At 36.3% G+C, this 15711-nt stretch overlaps 1 protein-coding gene across 2 annotated transcripts in view; it reads right to left on the reverse strand.

Moving 5' to 3' along the window:
• The window catches only part of MAGI3 (membrane associated guanylate kinase, WW and PDZ domain containing 3), a 219539-nt gene that overhangs the window by 60559 nt on the left and 143269 nt on the right, over positions 1-15711 (reverse strand). For both annotated transcript variants that reach the window (XM_015247467.3, XM_072967968.1), the window contains exons 3-5: positions 13771-13890; positions 8302-8511; positions 2801-2978 (exon numbers count right to left, since the gene is read on the reverse strand). In XM_015247467.3, the coding sequence (XP_015102953.3) occupies positions 2801-2978; positions 8302-8511; positions 13771-13890 (508 nt within the window). The remainder of the gene's footprint in view (positions 1-2800; positions 2979-8301; positions 8512-13770; positions 13891-15711) is intronic.

Raw genomic sequence — 15711 nt, forward strand, 5'->3', positions numbered from 1 at the left:
TGCAAGTAAAAATGATGGGTATAGTAAAACCCAACTCTACAAAAATAAGTTTTCGTCAATATGGGTCATATATTTAATGGGGGAAAAAAAGGTGGAACAAAAAGATGCACCTCGCCCCTTTTTATGAAATAGGCCACAGATATTTTGAAAGAGGAATGCTTGGGTAGGGGGAGGGCATAGCACATGCTTAGCATCCACAAGGTCCAGGGTTCAAGCCTTGGTACTTCCTCTAAAAATAAATAAGTAAACCTAATTACCCCCCCCCCAAAATAAACTTAAAAAAAAAAAAGAGGAAAGTCTGTTTGCTTCCAATCAGGTCACCATGCAGTTAATACTAGTGCTAAAACAAAACTATCATACTGCTATCATATTAAGTCTCTGAAATATGAGGACATTAAAGAAAGAAAAACCCTAGAAGAAAATATATAAGAAGGCAACAAATTGTAAATCTAAAGTTATTATCAAAACACTGAGAATAACAATGTGAACAAACGATCTTTTCTTGGTGTCTTCAGCTTGAGATTAACTCACTCATCTCCACAGTGACCACTTTGAGGAAATGAAGCCAGTGGCTTCAAGGACTAAATCACATCTTCTATACCTTTTCTAACTGTTGAGCTACTTACAGGGCAAGCTAGGCAGTTGCTTCCTACACGTTGCCAGGTATGATACTCGTTGGTAGGCTGTGGTAGGAACACTTTTTTTGTAAGCAGAATAATGGACAATCTAAGCAAGAGAAATTGGGATTGTTTCTAGAAAGTCTGTGTTACCCATTTGGTCAAAGAGATAAATTCCCCAAACTAAAACCAGTTATATCAATTTTAGCCAAATAAAAATGACCAGGACTCTAAAGAGGCCTAGGAGTATACAGAAGAAAAAAAAATCATGGACATATCTAGCTAAACCAAATTCAAAATTGCTACTTCAGAACAGCTTAACTTTGGATCCAAAGATAAAAAGTTTTTACTGCTAAATTAGCAGATGTAGGCAATCTGCTAGGATTTTACTCAATATTTCCCAAGGTAAAGGAATGCCCATGGGGGCTATACCCAAAACAAAAGAGCTAAAGACTGTAGACCTGTATTAATATTCTCTTCTTACAGACTCATGATTTAACAGCAGCAGTAACACAGACCAAACACATTAGCTACAGCAAACAGGAGAGTTTTTTTTTTTTTTTATCTAGCAGCACCTAATATTCAGCTATATTCTGGGTATTAATCCCTTACTAGACATACGGTTTGCAAATATTTTCTCCTATTCCATAGATTCTTTTTTCACTCTGTTGATTGTTTCCCTTTGCTGCACAGAAGTTTTAAAGTCTGATGCAGTTCCATTCATCTGTTTTTGTTTTTGTTGCCTAGGCTTTGGTGTCATATCTGAGAAGCCTTTGCTAAATTCATTGTTATGAAGATTTTCCCCTCTGCATCTTCTAGGAGTTTTATAGTTTCAGATCTTATATTTAGGCCTTTAATACATTTTAATAATGTTCACCTATAAAGACATTTCTTTTATAAATTCTCTCCCCTGCCCCCAGAATGTGCTAACTTGTCTCTGTTTGCAAGGTGAAGTACTGTCAGATTCCATGTCTCATAATGTGCTTCTAAAGATTTCCAGGTCTCTTTTAGTGACTCTACATCCTAATTGAGGATTTAGTTCTAAAATCAGCATCAAAGTCAAAAGTCAAAATTACTCTTAAAAAATCCCTTAAATTGTCCACAGAGAAGAGCATACCTGACTTTTCCATTTTGTAATATCCTGATCATTAATGTTTATCTAAATGTATAATGTAATTAATAAGGTAGTATATATGGTAAAAATAACACCATGTCTATAAAATCTCTATCTTTTAAACACTAGAATCTCACTTTGTACAGCAAGATGCTCACTCTATGGGAAGACTGTGGAATTTGGGACCAACTGAGGAAACATTCAAGTCTCCTATCCCTAATTTATTTCCGAGAAAATATATGTTCTTTGGGTATAGTGTCCAGCCCGTAAGATTTTAATTGTTATTTACTTATTATATTCTATGATTTTACTAAATTCATATTTTACCTCTGGGAAAATTACTTTAGAGAGAATTATAGCTACATGGGAATATAAATACTTCATAATCAAACTTCTAATAAATTATTTGTATAATATATTTGTATAATTATTTATATCATATTTGTTCTCAGGCACAAACAATGTAAAATTTTAAGTTGTGTAAATACATATGGTACCCTATATCTCTATAAATATATTTACATTAATAGTGCTTTTCCATAGAGTACTTTTATTTTTTGTGAATTTATATTGTATCATTTGCTCTAAGGATCAGTGATATTTTCCTCCTATGTTATTTAAATACATTCAGCTCAAACTGAATACATTAAACTCAAACTCTAGGTCTGAAAATATTCAGCTCTGATAAAAAATATGGCCCCCTTCCAAATGCTGGTAATTCATGAAATGCTCATTAAGTTGGCCATTCTACCCAAAAGGTTTAGAAAAAAAAAAAGAGCAAAGCAAAATACCCTTTATTCCTTGCATTTTTCATTATTAGTGATAAATCTGCTTTTAATCCTCCTGTTTTTATAAAACCAGAGGTCAAATACACTATTCCTTTATCCAAATCAAATAAAATGAAATATCATCCAGGCAAATAGATTAAGAATCAACTATAGCTTGCATGAAAAATATTTTTAAAGAAATAGAAAAGAAATGGAAGCTTTGTGAAATGAGGTCAAGAAAAATTTAAGCACAAGTCTCACAGTGACAGGGCACATGAGAAAAGATACAGACACTTGCTTACTCAATGAAGTAGATCATCCCCGTGTCAGTGTAGGCCATTTCCCAGTTTTTGGGCAGTGGTTCCAGATTCTCATCTCTCATCATATAATTTCTAAAGTCCATGGAACTATTCGTTTGGTTGTAACTTGGGACGGTCTTCATCCAATCAGATGACTCAGAATGCCTCTCTCTGTTCTCTGCTATTTAAATAGAAGTATGAAAAGTAGGTAGTTATATTCTCTTCAAATAGCCCTATTTCTAACAAAATGCCAAAGTATATTGCAAATTTCCTTGTCTATTATGTTCACATTCTGCTATAATTGTTGAGAAAACAAACATATTGATTTTGTTTTTCCATTTGCCTAAGTGACATTAACCCTGTATAACACCTCTGATATTAGTCTGGGAAAGAAGCAAAAAACAACACTAGAATCAATTCCGTGTGTACTAAACATATGTCAATCAATATAATACTAACCATAACCATCACAGCAGCACTCATATAGCTCCTTTTATGTGCCAGGCTCTACTTTAAGCACTTTACAAATATTAACTCATAATCCTCACAGCAACCCTGTGAGTATACATTATTACTATTGCCATTTTATAGATGAGGAAACTAAGGCAGAGAAAGGTTAAGTTAATTTCGTCAAGGTTACACAGCTAATAACCAGCAAAACTAGGATGTGAATTTAAGTGGTCCATGCTCTTAACTGCTATATTAAGCTGTCTTGTACACATTTAACATGTGCCTTTAAAATAATACTAATTAAAAAAATTAAACTCAATAGACTTCCTGTTATTAAATACAATTCTCTGCTGGTGACATTAAAATCCTTTTAGAGCCCGAAAGTCCACAAGTAGGTTAAGAATACTAAAATGTGGTTACTCTCTAGGGAGTTCACAATTTATGTGCTTAAAACTCATTTCTAGCAGGGAGGCTATAGCTCAGTGGTAGAATGCCTGCTCAGCATGCACAAGGTCCCGGGTTCAATCCCCAGCACCTCCATTAAAATAAATAAATAAATAAACCTAACTATCCCCTCTAAAAATAAAATAAAAACATAACAAAAATTTTTAAAAGAAAGAAAATTTTATAAAAACCCCAAAACCTCATTTCTAGAACTTAAAAGATAATATAACTGTAATAACTCCAAACTGCAGGCAATGTCTCAGAATCAGAGACTCTTAGAAGAGACCTTAGGTATCATTATATGTCATTCCTTACAGTACTTCCACTCCAACCATCATTTATCCAAGTTCTATAATCCATTAATCCTACTACTTATTACCTTTCACTGTTCCTCACCTCCATCCATGCCCTAGCCATGTTCCCACTGCACTGCCCTACTTACCCAACTTAAATTCCATGATCAACCACTACAGTCACTCCCTTGTAGATACTCCTGATTTCTCTGTCCCATCCTTACTTCATCATACTTGCCTGACTGAACTATAATTCTGCTTAAATGTCACTCTCCATCTACTCTTTGCCAGTACATGTAGGTGAACACAGGAAACACTATTTCACTTTTAATTCATGATCACTAATCGCAAGAAGTTATTCAATGATGTATGACAATCATAGGGCATTTCTTTAGTCCATTCACCCTAACACTCCCCTGGATAACAATTTCATACCTTCCTTCTCTACTTCTGCCTCATCCCTAATCTCATTTGATGACCTTGGATCCTGTTTCACAGAGAAAAGAGAAGCAAGCAGAAGAGAATTTCCACAAATTCCCACCATCGTATTTACACAGCAACTCTGCCCCTTTACTCCACCTACCATTACTATGGAAGAACTCTCTGTGCTTCTGGCAGATACCTCTAACCCCTCCTGCCCACAGCAACTCTCTCTCGTTACCAATCTTTCTTACCTAGTAGATCATATCCATCCACATAAAAACAAGTTATTTCTCCATTCATTAAAAGGAAGTTAAACAATTCTCTTTCCCCTCTAGCAACCATCTCATTTCTCTCCTTTTTACAACAAACCTCCTTGAAGAAGTTTTCATTTTTCCATTTATTTCTAGAACTCACTCCAACAATGCTTTTGATCTCTCATCAATAAAACTGTTCTTATCAAGGATGATCTATCAATCATCTCCACATAGCTAAGCCCAATGATCAATCCTCAGCGCCCATTTTGCTTGAGCTATCAGTAGCTTCTGACATGGTACATCATGCCCTTGCTTGAAACACTCTCTTCCCCTGGCTTTTAGGACACTACACTCCCCTGGTCTTCCTTCTAACTCACTGGCTCTTCTTGGGCTCCCTAGTCTCTGTATAATCAGAGTGCCTTCTGAGAGCTCAGTCCTTGGACCTCTTCTCTTTCTACAGTCACCCTCTGGGTAATCTCATGCAGTGTCACTGCTATATAAGCTCTATAGGCTGATGGTGTCCAAACATGTATCTTTAGACCAGAACATAGACTTTTCAATCCAACTTCAAACATGACATTTCCATTTGTGTATCTAGTGGACATCTCAAACTTAAATATCCCAACCTGAGCTCCCTTTCCCAACCCAAACTGACTCCTCATAAAACCTTTCTCACCTCAGTACATGCAACTCCATTCTTCTGGATAGTCAGGTTAAAACCCTTGGAGTGATCCTTGACTCTGTTCTCTCATACCTCATGTCCAGTCTGTCAGTAAACGTTATTGGCTCAGGCCACTTCTTACCTCTCATGTTTTCATTAGGTCTAAGCCACTATTTTTCACTTAAATTACTGCAATAACCTCCTAACTAGCACCCCTGTTTATGCCCAGTACTACCCTCCTACTGCCTATTCTCAATATGGTAGCCAGAACGAGCCTGGTCAGACCTGTTTCATCATGGTACTCTTCTACTCAAAACCATATAATGGCTTCTCATCTAAGAATAAAAAGCAGAATTCTGCCAACGACCTCTAAGATCCTATATAATATGTATTTCCACCACCGCCCTCAATCATTATCTGACTGACCTCACTGTTTACTGTTCTATTCTATCCCCTTCCAGCAGTCTGCCCAACCATATATACCGTATCGCCCACGTATCCAGCTACATTGGTTTCCTTGCTGTTGCCTGAATAATGCCGGCACACCCCCACCTCAGGGCATTTGTACTTATAATTCTCTCTGGCTGGAATGTTCTCTTGTAAGATACTTTGAGCTTATTCCCTCACGTCTTTCAATGTCTTCTTCTCAGTGAGTTCTTCTCTCACACTTCTATCTAAAATTGCAAAATGTGGCCACCACTACTTTTTATCCTTCTCCTCCTCTGCTTTTTCTCTTTAGCACCATCTGACATACTACACGTTATTCATTTATGTTGGATAAGTATGTGGCTCTCACCAGAAGGTAAGGTTCACAAAGACGGGGTTTTGTCTGTTTTGTTCACTGCTTTATTCCCAGCTTTTAGAACAATGCCAAGCACTTAGTAGCCTAGTAAATGCTCAGTAAGTATTTGCTGAATAAATCATTTGAATGAAACACATGATTTATTCTCTATGCAGAAAAAGTGATAGAAATTAAAAGGCACTCCAAGTATAAATCAATCTGGAGGGGAGCTCTGTTCTTAGGATTTAAGTGTGCTGGAGAAAAGCAAAAGCACCTATATGAGCCATAATGCTTTTCTGAATATAGTTTCAAGAGACTGCATAAAGGAGTTTCCTTAATAGCTAATGATTTGAAAATGTTGTTTAAATAACACCACCTCTAAGAAAAAATTTTACCATTATTACATAACATGTGTCATCCTGTTTGGGCACATTAGCATTCCTATGTCAATTCTTCAGTGAGACACAATAATATACATATCGGTACATACAAGCAAATCTCTACCTATCCTCTCCAACTTCCATCCCCAACCATTTCCCAAGTTTTCAAAGTAGGGACTCTAGTCCCACAAAGCAATACACAAAGCACATTTCCCAACTTTGAATAAGTTAACAACTATGGTTAGTACTTATTCAGAAAACACTAAGAACTTTGAGTATGTCTTTTATTTTTTTTTCATTAAAATATTCTGAATATTTTCTGTTACAAAGAAACATATAATCCAGTGGAAGTGTCTTACGGTATCTACACACAGAGAGAGTATACAAACTGCCTCCCACACACTCTTGGATGCATTCCCTTTAAATATTAACATTAAATGTTATGTAACATCTGGTTTAACAACTGGCTTACATGACAGGCATAAACTATGGAGATTATAGATACATTTACCTCCGAGGGAACTGTAGTGGTCACTGAAAGGCTCTGCATCAGGAAGTTAAAAAAGGGCATTTTCTTTTCCTTCAAATTAAGAATGTATAAACTCCCATATTGGGATGGAGTCAAGGTCTCTAATCCCAGTTTTAGGCATTTTAAAATGTTAACAGACCTAATTTTGTGGGCGAGCAAAACTGAAACCAACATCAAAAGACTCTAGGATATGATGATTTCCCTTAATGATCCCTAAAGAATTAGACATGAATTCACCTAAACCTTTTTAGAGCTGTTTTTACTCAAATATACTGGTGTAATTCATTGAACATACATGTGACATAACTATGTGAGGTGTTAGAACTATAAAACAGGTCTCACACTCTGGAGGGGACGCAAGCAATGAATGTATTACAACCAGAGATACAATATATACAGCAAATTTTAATAACTGATGAAGGAAAGCATTTGAGAACATAATATGGTAATGTATTGTGCAAATTTGGGGTTATGATCAAATTCATTCATTTACCAGATAGCAATAAAATATTTTTTAGTTTCTGCTATGTGCCAAGCACTGTTTATGGTTCAAGGGCTACAACAATGAAGAAAACAAAAATTCCAGCCCTTATGAAGCTTATATTTTACTGTTTTTAATGGAATTATTATAATAGCACTGAAATCAGTTCTGCTGTGATTCTGTGGTTTCCTATTTATACACTTAATTATAATTATAAGTATAAGAATCTCTTAAGCAGTCAATCTATTATTTAGGGGAACTCAAAAGGTGGATTCTCTACCCCTAAATTTCTATTGGTTTTGCATTTAATGAAAAATACGACAGTCAAGTTTGGAAATTTTCTTTGAGTGATTCAAAATCTAAAACTCAAAATATTGCTAAGAAACCTTTCAGATAATTTTTATTAGCATATTTCCACATCTCTGTATTTTGTTTTGTTTGAAGGTTGTATCTTAAAACATCTACATTTTGTTCGGGTTCTGTAAAGTAGGACTTAGGCCAACAAAACTCTCATATTCAAGCATCAGAAATGAATCTCAAATCTTTTCAGCTTCAGGGTAATGGCATATATATAGTATTACTAATGAGAGCTTATAACTGATTTATCAAAACTGCCATTTGGGGCAGCTCATGTCAGCTCACAAGACAGAGGTACACTTTGTTTCACACAAAACCTTGAAAAAAAAAACCCTTAGAATCCCATACTTGCTCTGCATTTGCTCTGTGAAAAATTTTTACTACTTGCAATTCAGTGTCATGTTACAGTCAACCTGGAAGATCAGTTTAAGTTGTTCATCTATTTACTAACCTGCGTTTCCACTGCCATTGACAGCTTCCTTGTCTTCATCTTCTTCCTCTTCAGGAAGAGAGCTGTCCATTCTTTCCATCTTGCTGACAGATGTGGTTCGTTTTCTTTGGGATTCTGTGTCAAACTCATTATCAAAGAGGACCTGATCAACCGGATCTGGCTGGAAAGGGCTGGGCTCTGCTGGAGGCTTGGGAGTTCCATAGAAGTTTCCTGAAGTGGAGAAAATAACAGCAGCTGAAAGTACTGATGCTGACTTGAGAGTCAGACTACAATATGACCTAGTGTACGTCTCTGCCCTGTTACCTTACACTGAAGTTTCTGAATACCCACCATCGGCCAAAAGGAGGCACAAACACTTTTTCTTGGGAGAGGAGGAGGTAGAGGGACCAGAAAGAACTAATTTCTCAAGTGCCCTCACCACATATCATCTAACATTACCTAACATTTTAAGACTGTCTGTGCTAAGGCCAGGAAGCTGACTTTACACATATGTAGGTTATTTATTCCTACTGGGCTTGCTTTGCATGGGTTCTATATTAGGGTCTAATTTGTGAATTTAAATGTGTCAGTGTTCTCATGTAAGACTAATTGGCATAAAAAGTGGGAGTAAAGGAGGAGAAAACTAACTCAAATAAATTTGTTCTGATGTGTAACATAATGAACGATTTTGGTAAAATAAGGAAATAGGCAGGCAAAGGATAAAGCTCAGAACCAACCAGTCTGTTTTGAAATGTAAGCTGTTCACATAAAAGTAATTTTTAAGTTTTTCTGAGCATTTTAATGATATAATTTTATCTGACAGTGAACAAATAGAGACTTTATTAGCATAATATTGGCTTACTCTTAGGAAAGCAAGAAACACTTTAACTTTAATATGTTAAGTCTTGAAAGCCAACCATTTTTGCAGTAAAAATGAATGTCCCAGAATAGAATGGAAACAACTGAATATCTTCTCTATTTGCCACGTGGTCTCCACTAGGCAGCCACATACAATAGGCAAGTACCCAATGGGTAGAGCTACATTAACAGTTTGTGGCTCTTGCTAGTTTTGACCTTACATCAATCACTATACTGATGTTATAGAAAGATAAGTATGGCCAGGGAGTGAAATACTCATGATCTTCATCGTCTTTTTTAAAAATCACATCTCTTAATCAAATTCCTTGACTCATAAAGAGGTAATTAAGCTGCTCAATTCACACAAGGTAAATTGATGGTGTACATGATGGATTATGTTTCCTGGACAAAAAAAAAAAGCATAGGTTGTTTACTATATCACTGAGGCAAATCTATAAAAAACATGGTTTACATTAAGTCTTGCATGCTTTCAGGGGGAAAGTATTAAGATAAATTCTTTGGAAACTTGACCTTGAGCAGTAATTGTCAGTAGAATAATCAAGACAAAACAATGGAATCAAACTAATTTGATTAGACTCTTCAACTACATCTTGCCTCCTCACTCACCTACTCCCTTGCTTCCAAATCCATGTTTGAAATAGAGTTACTCCTGTCATGCAGATGGATGCAAAGGTCTATATTAAACAGTCTAAGAGGATCTCTGCAAACTTTCTGGCCTATAAGTAATGCAAGAAGCCAATGAAAAAGCCAGTGCACACTTCTCTGGGGGAGTGGGAGTGGAGATGCTCCAAACAGAGGGGACTTTTTTTTTTTTTTCTGCATGATGTCCAATAATCACACTACCAAGGAATCTGGATATACCATGACCAAAGTAAAAAGACCACTTTTTTCTAAGGATGATAGTTTTACAGGAAACACTAGAGACACAGTTTACTGTGTATTCTTAGTAACGCTTATCTAATTCTAGGAGATTTAGCTTTTTTCTAGGGTGAAAATAGAAAATTTCAGGATATTGTGATTGTTATATCCATCATCACTGATAAGAGTTTAAGACTTTGTAATAAATTTTGGCAGTTTCCTTATTTTAAAAAAGTATTGGCTTAGATTAAAAAAGAAAACTAGCATTGTTTATTAGTAAATTAGATCTACTTTTCTTGAGTTATTGGTAAACATCAAGATTTCAGATACAGGAAGGTATAGAATTCTGAGGTTTGTGAACCTTGACTATAGTTATTCACAGTTATTTTTCTTCTTTCTGAAGACTTTAAAATTTTTATAATTCAACAATCAACTATTAAATATTTTAAACCTATATAAAAGTCCCAGACAATAGTGTTACTATTTATAAGTAAGTAATTTATTTATTTACACATCCCCAGATACTAACTTTTGCCAGGATCCTTTCAGGTCTCCCTTTTTTCCCTCTTTAAGGACATACATACATGGTCGCATATACAATTACAGCCCTAATTTCCTGTCTCGGTCCTTCCCACTCTCTCCCTGAATTATCCTAATGTTGGTGTATGTCATGTCCCTGCATACTGTGTCCATCTAGGGCAAATGCATATGCACATGTGACATATAAATACTATCGTTTTAATAAAAGCTTCATAGAATGTTTATAATATTTCATATCTTTTTTTCTAAACAGTATACTGTATGTATCCTTTTGCAACCGTCTTTTTATACAACTGTACTTCTAAGACTTATTCCTGCTGGTACATTGAGATTCTAGTTCATCTAACTGCTATACAGTAGTCCATTCTTATGAATACATTAAAATGTATTTTACTCATTGTCCTACTAAAAGGGAGCTGCTTCCACTCTCTCATTGTTTCAAATAATGCTGTAATGGCTGTTCTGGTGCATGTCAACATGTGCACATAAAAAAGGGTTTTCTGGAGCAGGCATCCAGAGAGGGCACTGCTGGGTCAGAGCCACATGCATCTTTGAATTAACTAGCTATTGCCAAGATGTTCTCCAAAGGGGCTGTATTATTTATACTCTCACCAGCTGTGTATGGGAGTTTCCATTTCGCACAATTATCAGACTTTAAAATTTCTGTCAATCTGACGGGTGTGAAATGATGGATGACTATTATTTCAATCTGCATTTCCTTTGAATTGAACACACAGTAATTAAGTACACAGAATAGGCCACTTTGTCACATACCACGTTCTTAACAAGAAAATGTAGGAGAGTATCTTTGTGATCAAAGGGCAGATAAGGAATTCTTGCAGAAAACTTCAAAGCACAAATCATAAGGAAAAATAAATAAATCAGACAAAGGTTAAGGATTTCTGTCTGATGAAGACACAGAGAAAAAGGTTATTAGGTGACAGAATGGGAGAAAATATCTATAGCCAATAAGGGATTAATATCTAAGTAAATATCTAAGTATCTAAGGCATGTCTGCAAACTGGAATGTGACTGAGATCCCACTTTTAAAAAAATGGACAAAGCAAATGAATAGGCAATTTTCAGAAGTCCAAAAAACTTACAAGCATATGAAAAGCTGCTCAAACTCTCTGACTATCAGAGAAACTAAAATTAAAACGACTTACCCCTTCTACAACCATCAGACTGGCAAAATTATAAAGCTGGATAATGCCAAGTGTTGATGAGAATGTGGAGTCACTGCTACAGAACCAAGCCCCAGGGCACTGCTGGTGGGAATACAGCCTGCAGACCTAGCCAGAACTACTGCACCAGATTAACTATACGTAGCTCTTATAACCTAACAATTCTACTCTTGGGTGTATATTCCGAAGACATTCTCACACAGGTCTATGAGAAGACCTGTGTGAGGATGTTTGTTGCAGATTATCTGTGGTGATGGGGAGTTGGAGACAATCTGGAAGTCCATCACTAGGAAAACGGTCAGGTAAAATGCAGTGGATTCACAACAGGGAGTTGTGTGTTGTGTTAAAAAACAATCAGTTACGTGCAAATACAGTATAACAACATAGATGAGTCTAAAAAACAAAGGAATAAGGAAAATAGTTAAAAACTAATGAGATATAAAACATGGTCCAGATGTTAAATTGAAATACACGTGCGCAAGATAAAACATACATTTTGCAAGAATACATACAAACAAAAACATATATATTAAACACATCAGAATGGTTGCCTATAAGAGGGAGGTGAATGAGAGTAGGCTATTTGCATAAAAATAAAAAATAAGCAGCTGTCACTTCCTCTGAGAAGTCTTCACTGGCCATATGATCTAAATAAGGCATTCCTATAATTTTCTTTCAATCCTTGTTTTTGTTTCCTTTATAACATCTCAATTTAGGTATTTTGCTTGTTTGTTTGTTTTTGACTGTCTTCCCCACTAAGGTCTAAGATTTATCCAGGCAGTACCATTTCAATATTGCTCAGCACAGTATCTCTAGTCCCTCTGATAGTGCTCAGCACATAGTAGGTACTTAACAAATGAGTTGTTGAATGAATGAAAGAAGGATCAAATAAATTAATAAATGAATGAATGAGACTTGGGAGCTAAGCCCAGAAAGGGTAGCTGGGTCAACTTAGCAGGCAAAAGGAAATCACTAAAGATTCTGAAGAGGAGAGAGACATGACCAGAACTGCACGTGAGGAAGACCAGCATGGTAGCAATAGGCAGGGTGGACTGGTGAGAGAGAAGAGAGTGGGACAAATGAGATCCACGGGGATGGCCGACATGACCTAGTCCAGTGGGTCTACAATGAGGTGATGAAAGTAAAAAGAAAGGCATTGTGAGAGCTGCTACAATGGAAGAAATGACTAGACTTGGTAACAGACTGGATGCAAACTGTGAGAAAAAGGAGGAAGTAAATGAAGACTCCCCTGTCTTCAGCTCTCAGTGCAGCTAAAGAGAAAAATTATGAAGAATCACTCCTTTGGACCGAACACAAATGCGTATCTGGATATGTCGCATTCATGGTTAGATACTTATTGAACAACATCTCTTGGCACTGAAGATAATATTGAGCAAGAAAGACGTGACATCTGCTTCCACAGAGCTTGAGAAAAGGGCAATTATAATAGTGTGATAAAGCAATAATGGAAAAGTACAGGGTGCTATGGGAGTGCACAAGCTTTCCAATGAAGAGTCTTAGATAAGGAAAAAAAATTTTTAAGGTGAAACCGATCTTAAATCAGTACTTCCTAGACTCAAGTGAGTAAAGATTTATGAAAAGAAAACCCAATTTTTCTGTTTTTGTTATCCCCTCTCCTCACAATCTGTATTCTCTTTTCTCCAGGAAAACCACGGTATAAATAGATTTTAAAAGTGTACAGTATTTGGATTTCCAGCCACAAACAGAACTCGCAAGAACTTGCTGAGTTCATCTGATGAATGCGAATTACTATGAAATATGCAAACTGGCCAGCTTGAATGATTTCAGCATATTGTTCACAATCAACTTTATAATACGATGGAATGCTTTCGCTTGTTGTTTAACCTCATTTTAATTAGTAAATTACAAATAGCCTCATCAAAAAAAGTTCCCAAAGACTGATAGAAAAACTTCTAAAAAGGGGTATTTTACTGATCATTCCCGCTGAAATAATTCCAATCATTCAGATAGTTTTCTAAAGCGCAGTTGTCAATATTTGGGGACATACCATCATACGTTCCACTTTCTAATAACGCTCCACTGTCTTCCAGTGCTTTGAATTGTTCAACAGAAATGAAATTATAGTCCACCCCTGGTACTTCCCCATCCCTGGGGGCCCTTGTAGTGCCTAAGGAAAAAAACAAGAAAAAAATAGGTTGTAAAGTGCTTTTAAACTTACAAAATGTTGAGAATAATAGAAAACTCAGTTTATAGAGAAACAGACTATTGAATATATTATATCTTCTAGAGTGATGATCAGAGAACCTGAGGTAAATTAACATTCCTAGGTGAAAGTAGCACCATAAATAACGTAGGATGAGTAAATATACTTTAATAAAATCTACAGTTATGAAATTCAAAATTACAAAGATTAAAATGTTAGTGTCAAAGGAAGCTTAACTTTCCAAGACACCAACAGCTAATTCTTCTTTTAAACCTCAATTACCATTACTTAACATTTGAAGGAAAGATAAATCCACTAAGGATTTCATTTTTATGTAGCTAGCTTACGTATTTTTTTCCTCTCTAGCATAAATGTAAACTATTTATGCTACTTACTAGAGTCACGAAGGACAAAAAAAGAAACAATTTTTTAAAGTTCTTTTAATGAACTAACTCCATTTAAAAATCCTGAACAAATATTAATTATGTAATTATTTTAGACTAATGAATAAAGCGCTTAAGGCTTAAGACAGGAATTCACATATTACTTCTTAGCCATTATTCTCTTCAAGTAATTTCAAAAAATTAAGCAGTAAGTAAACTGTTTAAGGAAATTCACTACAGCAACAGAGCACTACATTTCCAGCTATTAAGGAATGAATGCCAAAGTAAAATCTTTCGGATCCAAGCTATAAATTCAGGTTATGCCATCATTGCTGTATTTTTAATCAAATTTCACCAAACAAGAATTATTACTTTTATGAACTGATACTGGAAATGTCATTTCAAATACTAGAGAATCCAAGGAAGAGACCCAGGGGTTCAGGCTGGAGCCTTGTCCTGCACGAGGATGCCTTCCCAAGCCTGTGCCTGTACTTGCGCCCCCTGTTAACAGCCCTCCAAGCCAGAAACCTGAGAATCAGGCACCTCGGGTTCCTCCCTCTACTCCAGGCACCAAATCCGGTTGATTCCATCTCCTAAATACCTCTAGGATTTACAGACTTTTCTTCATTGTCATACTCGCTAAATTCATTCCATTATCTACGGCCTGTATTGTTGGTCTCCTGCGGTCACCCCCTTCCCAAAACAAGACCCTTCCCTACCCAAGCTGGGGCCAGTGACTTTTCCAAAGCAATCTGAGCAAAAAGCCCTCTAAAGCCATCAGTGGTTCCCATGATCCTTGGCATAAAATCCAGACTCTACCTCTCCAGCTTCTTTCTTGCCTCATCCCTTTCACAGTCAAGGCTTTAGCCACAGCAGATTCCACCCCAGCCCCAGTTCTTTTAGGCTTTCTTGCACTTGCTTATCTCCAAGGCCTTTTCTTTTTCCTTGGAAGTTTTCCTATTCCTTTTCCCACTCTTACCTCAGCTAACTCCTACTCAACCCTTCAGGTCCTGGCTTAGAAAGTTTCTTTTCAGAATTTTCCTTTTCTTTTTTTGGTGAGGGGGGAGGTAATTAGGTTTATTTATTTATTTTTTTAATGGAGGTACTGGGGATTGAACCCGGGACCTTGTGCATGCTAAGCACACACTGTATCACTGAGCTATACCTTTCCCCTAGGGAACCTTTCTTGATTCCCCATCTAGGGTGTGGCAATATGCAGGGACCATGTCTACCTGGTTCACAGCAAGAGCTCCAAGTCTTGGCACAGTGTGAGAACCATGGTAGGTACTCAATATGGAGAGTCATCAAATTAAGTGAAACTTTAAACAAATGTAATTAGCACAGTACCTGTGCCATCATTATAAATTAATTCATAGGAAGCTACAGATTGCTTTTACTTTTT

The sequence above is a fragment of the Vicugna pacos genome, chromosome 9, assembly GCF_048564905.1.
Source record: "Vicugna pacos chromosome 9, VicPac4, whole genome shotgun sequence".
Lineage (NCBI taxonomy): Eukaryota > Metazoa > Chordata > Mammalia > Artiodactyla > Camelidae > Vicugna > Vicugna pacos.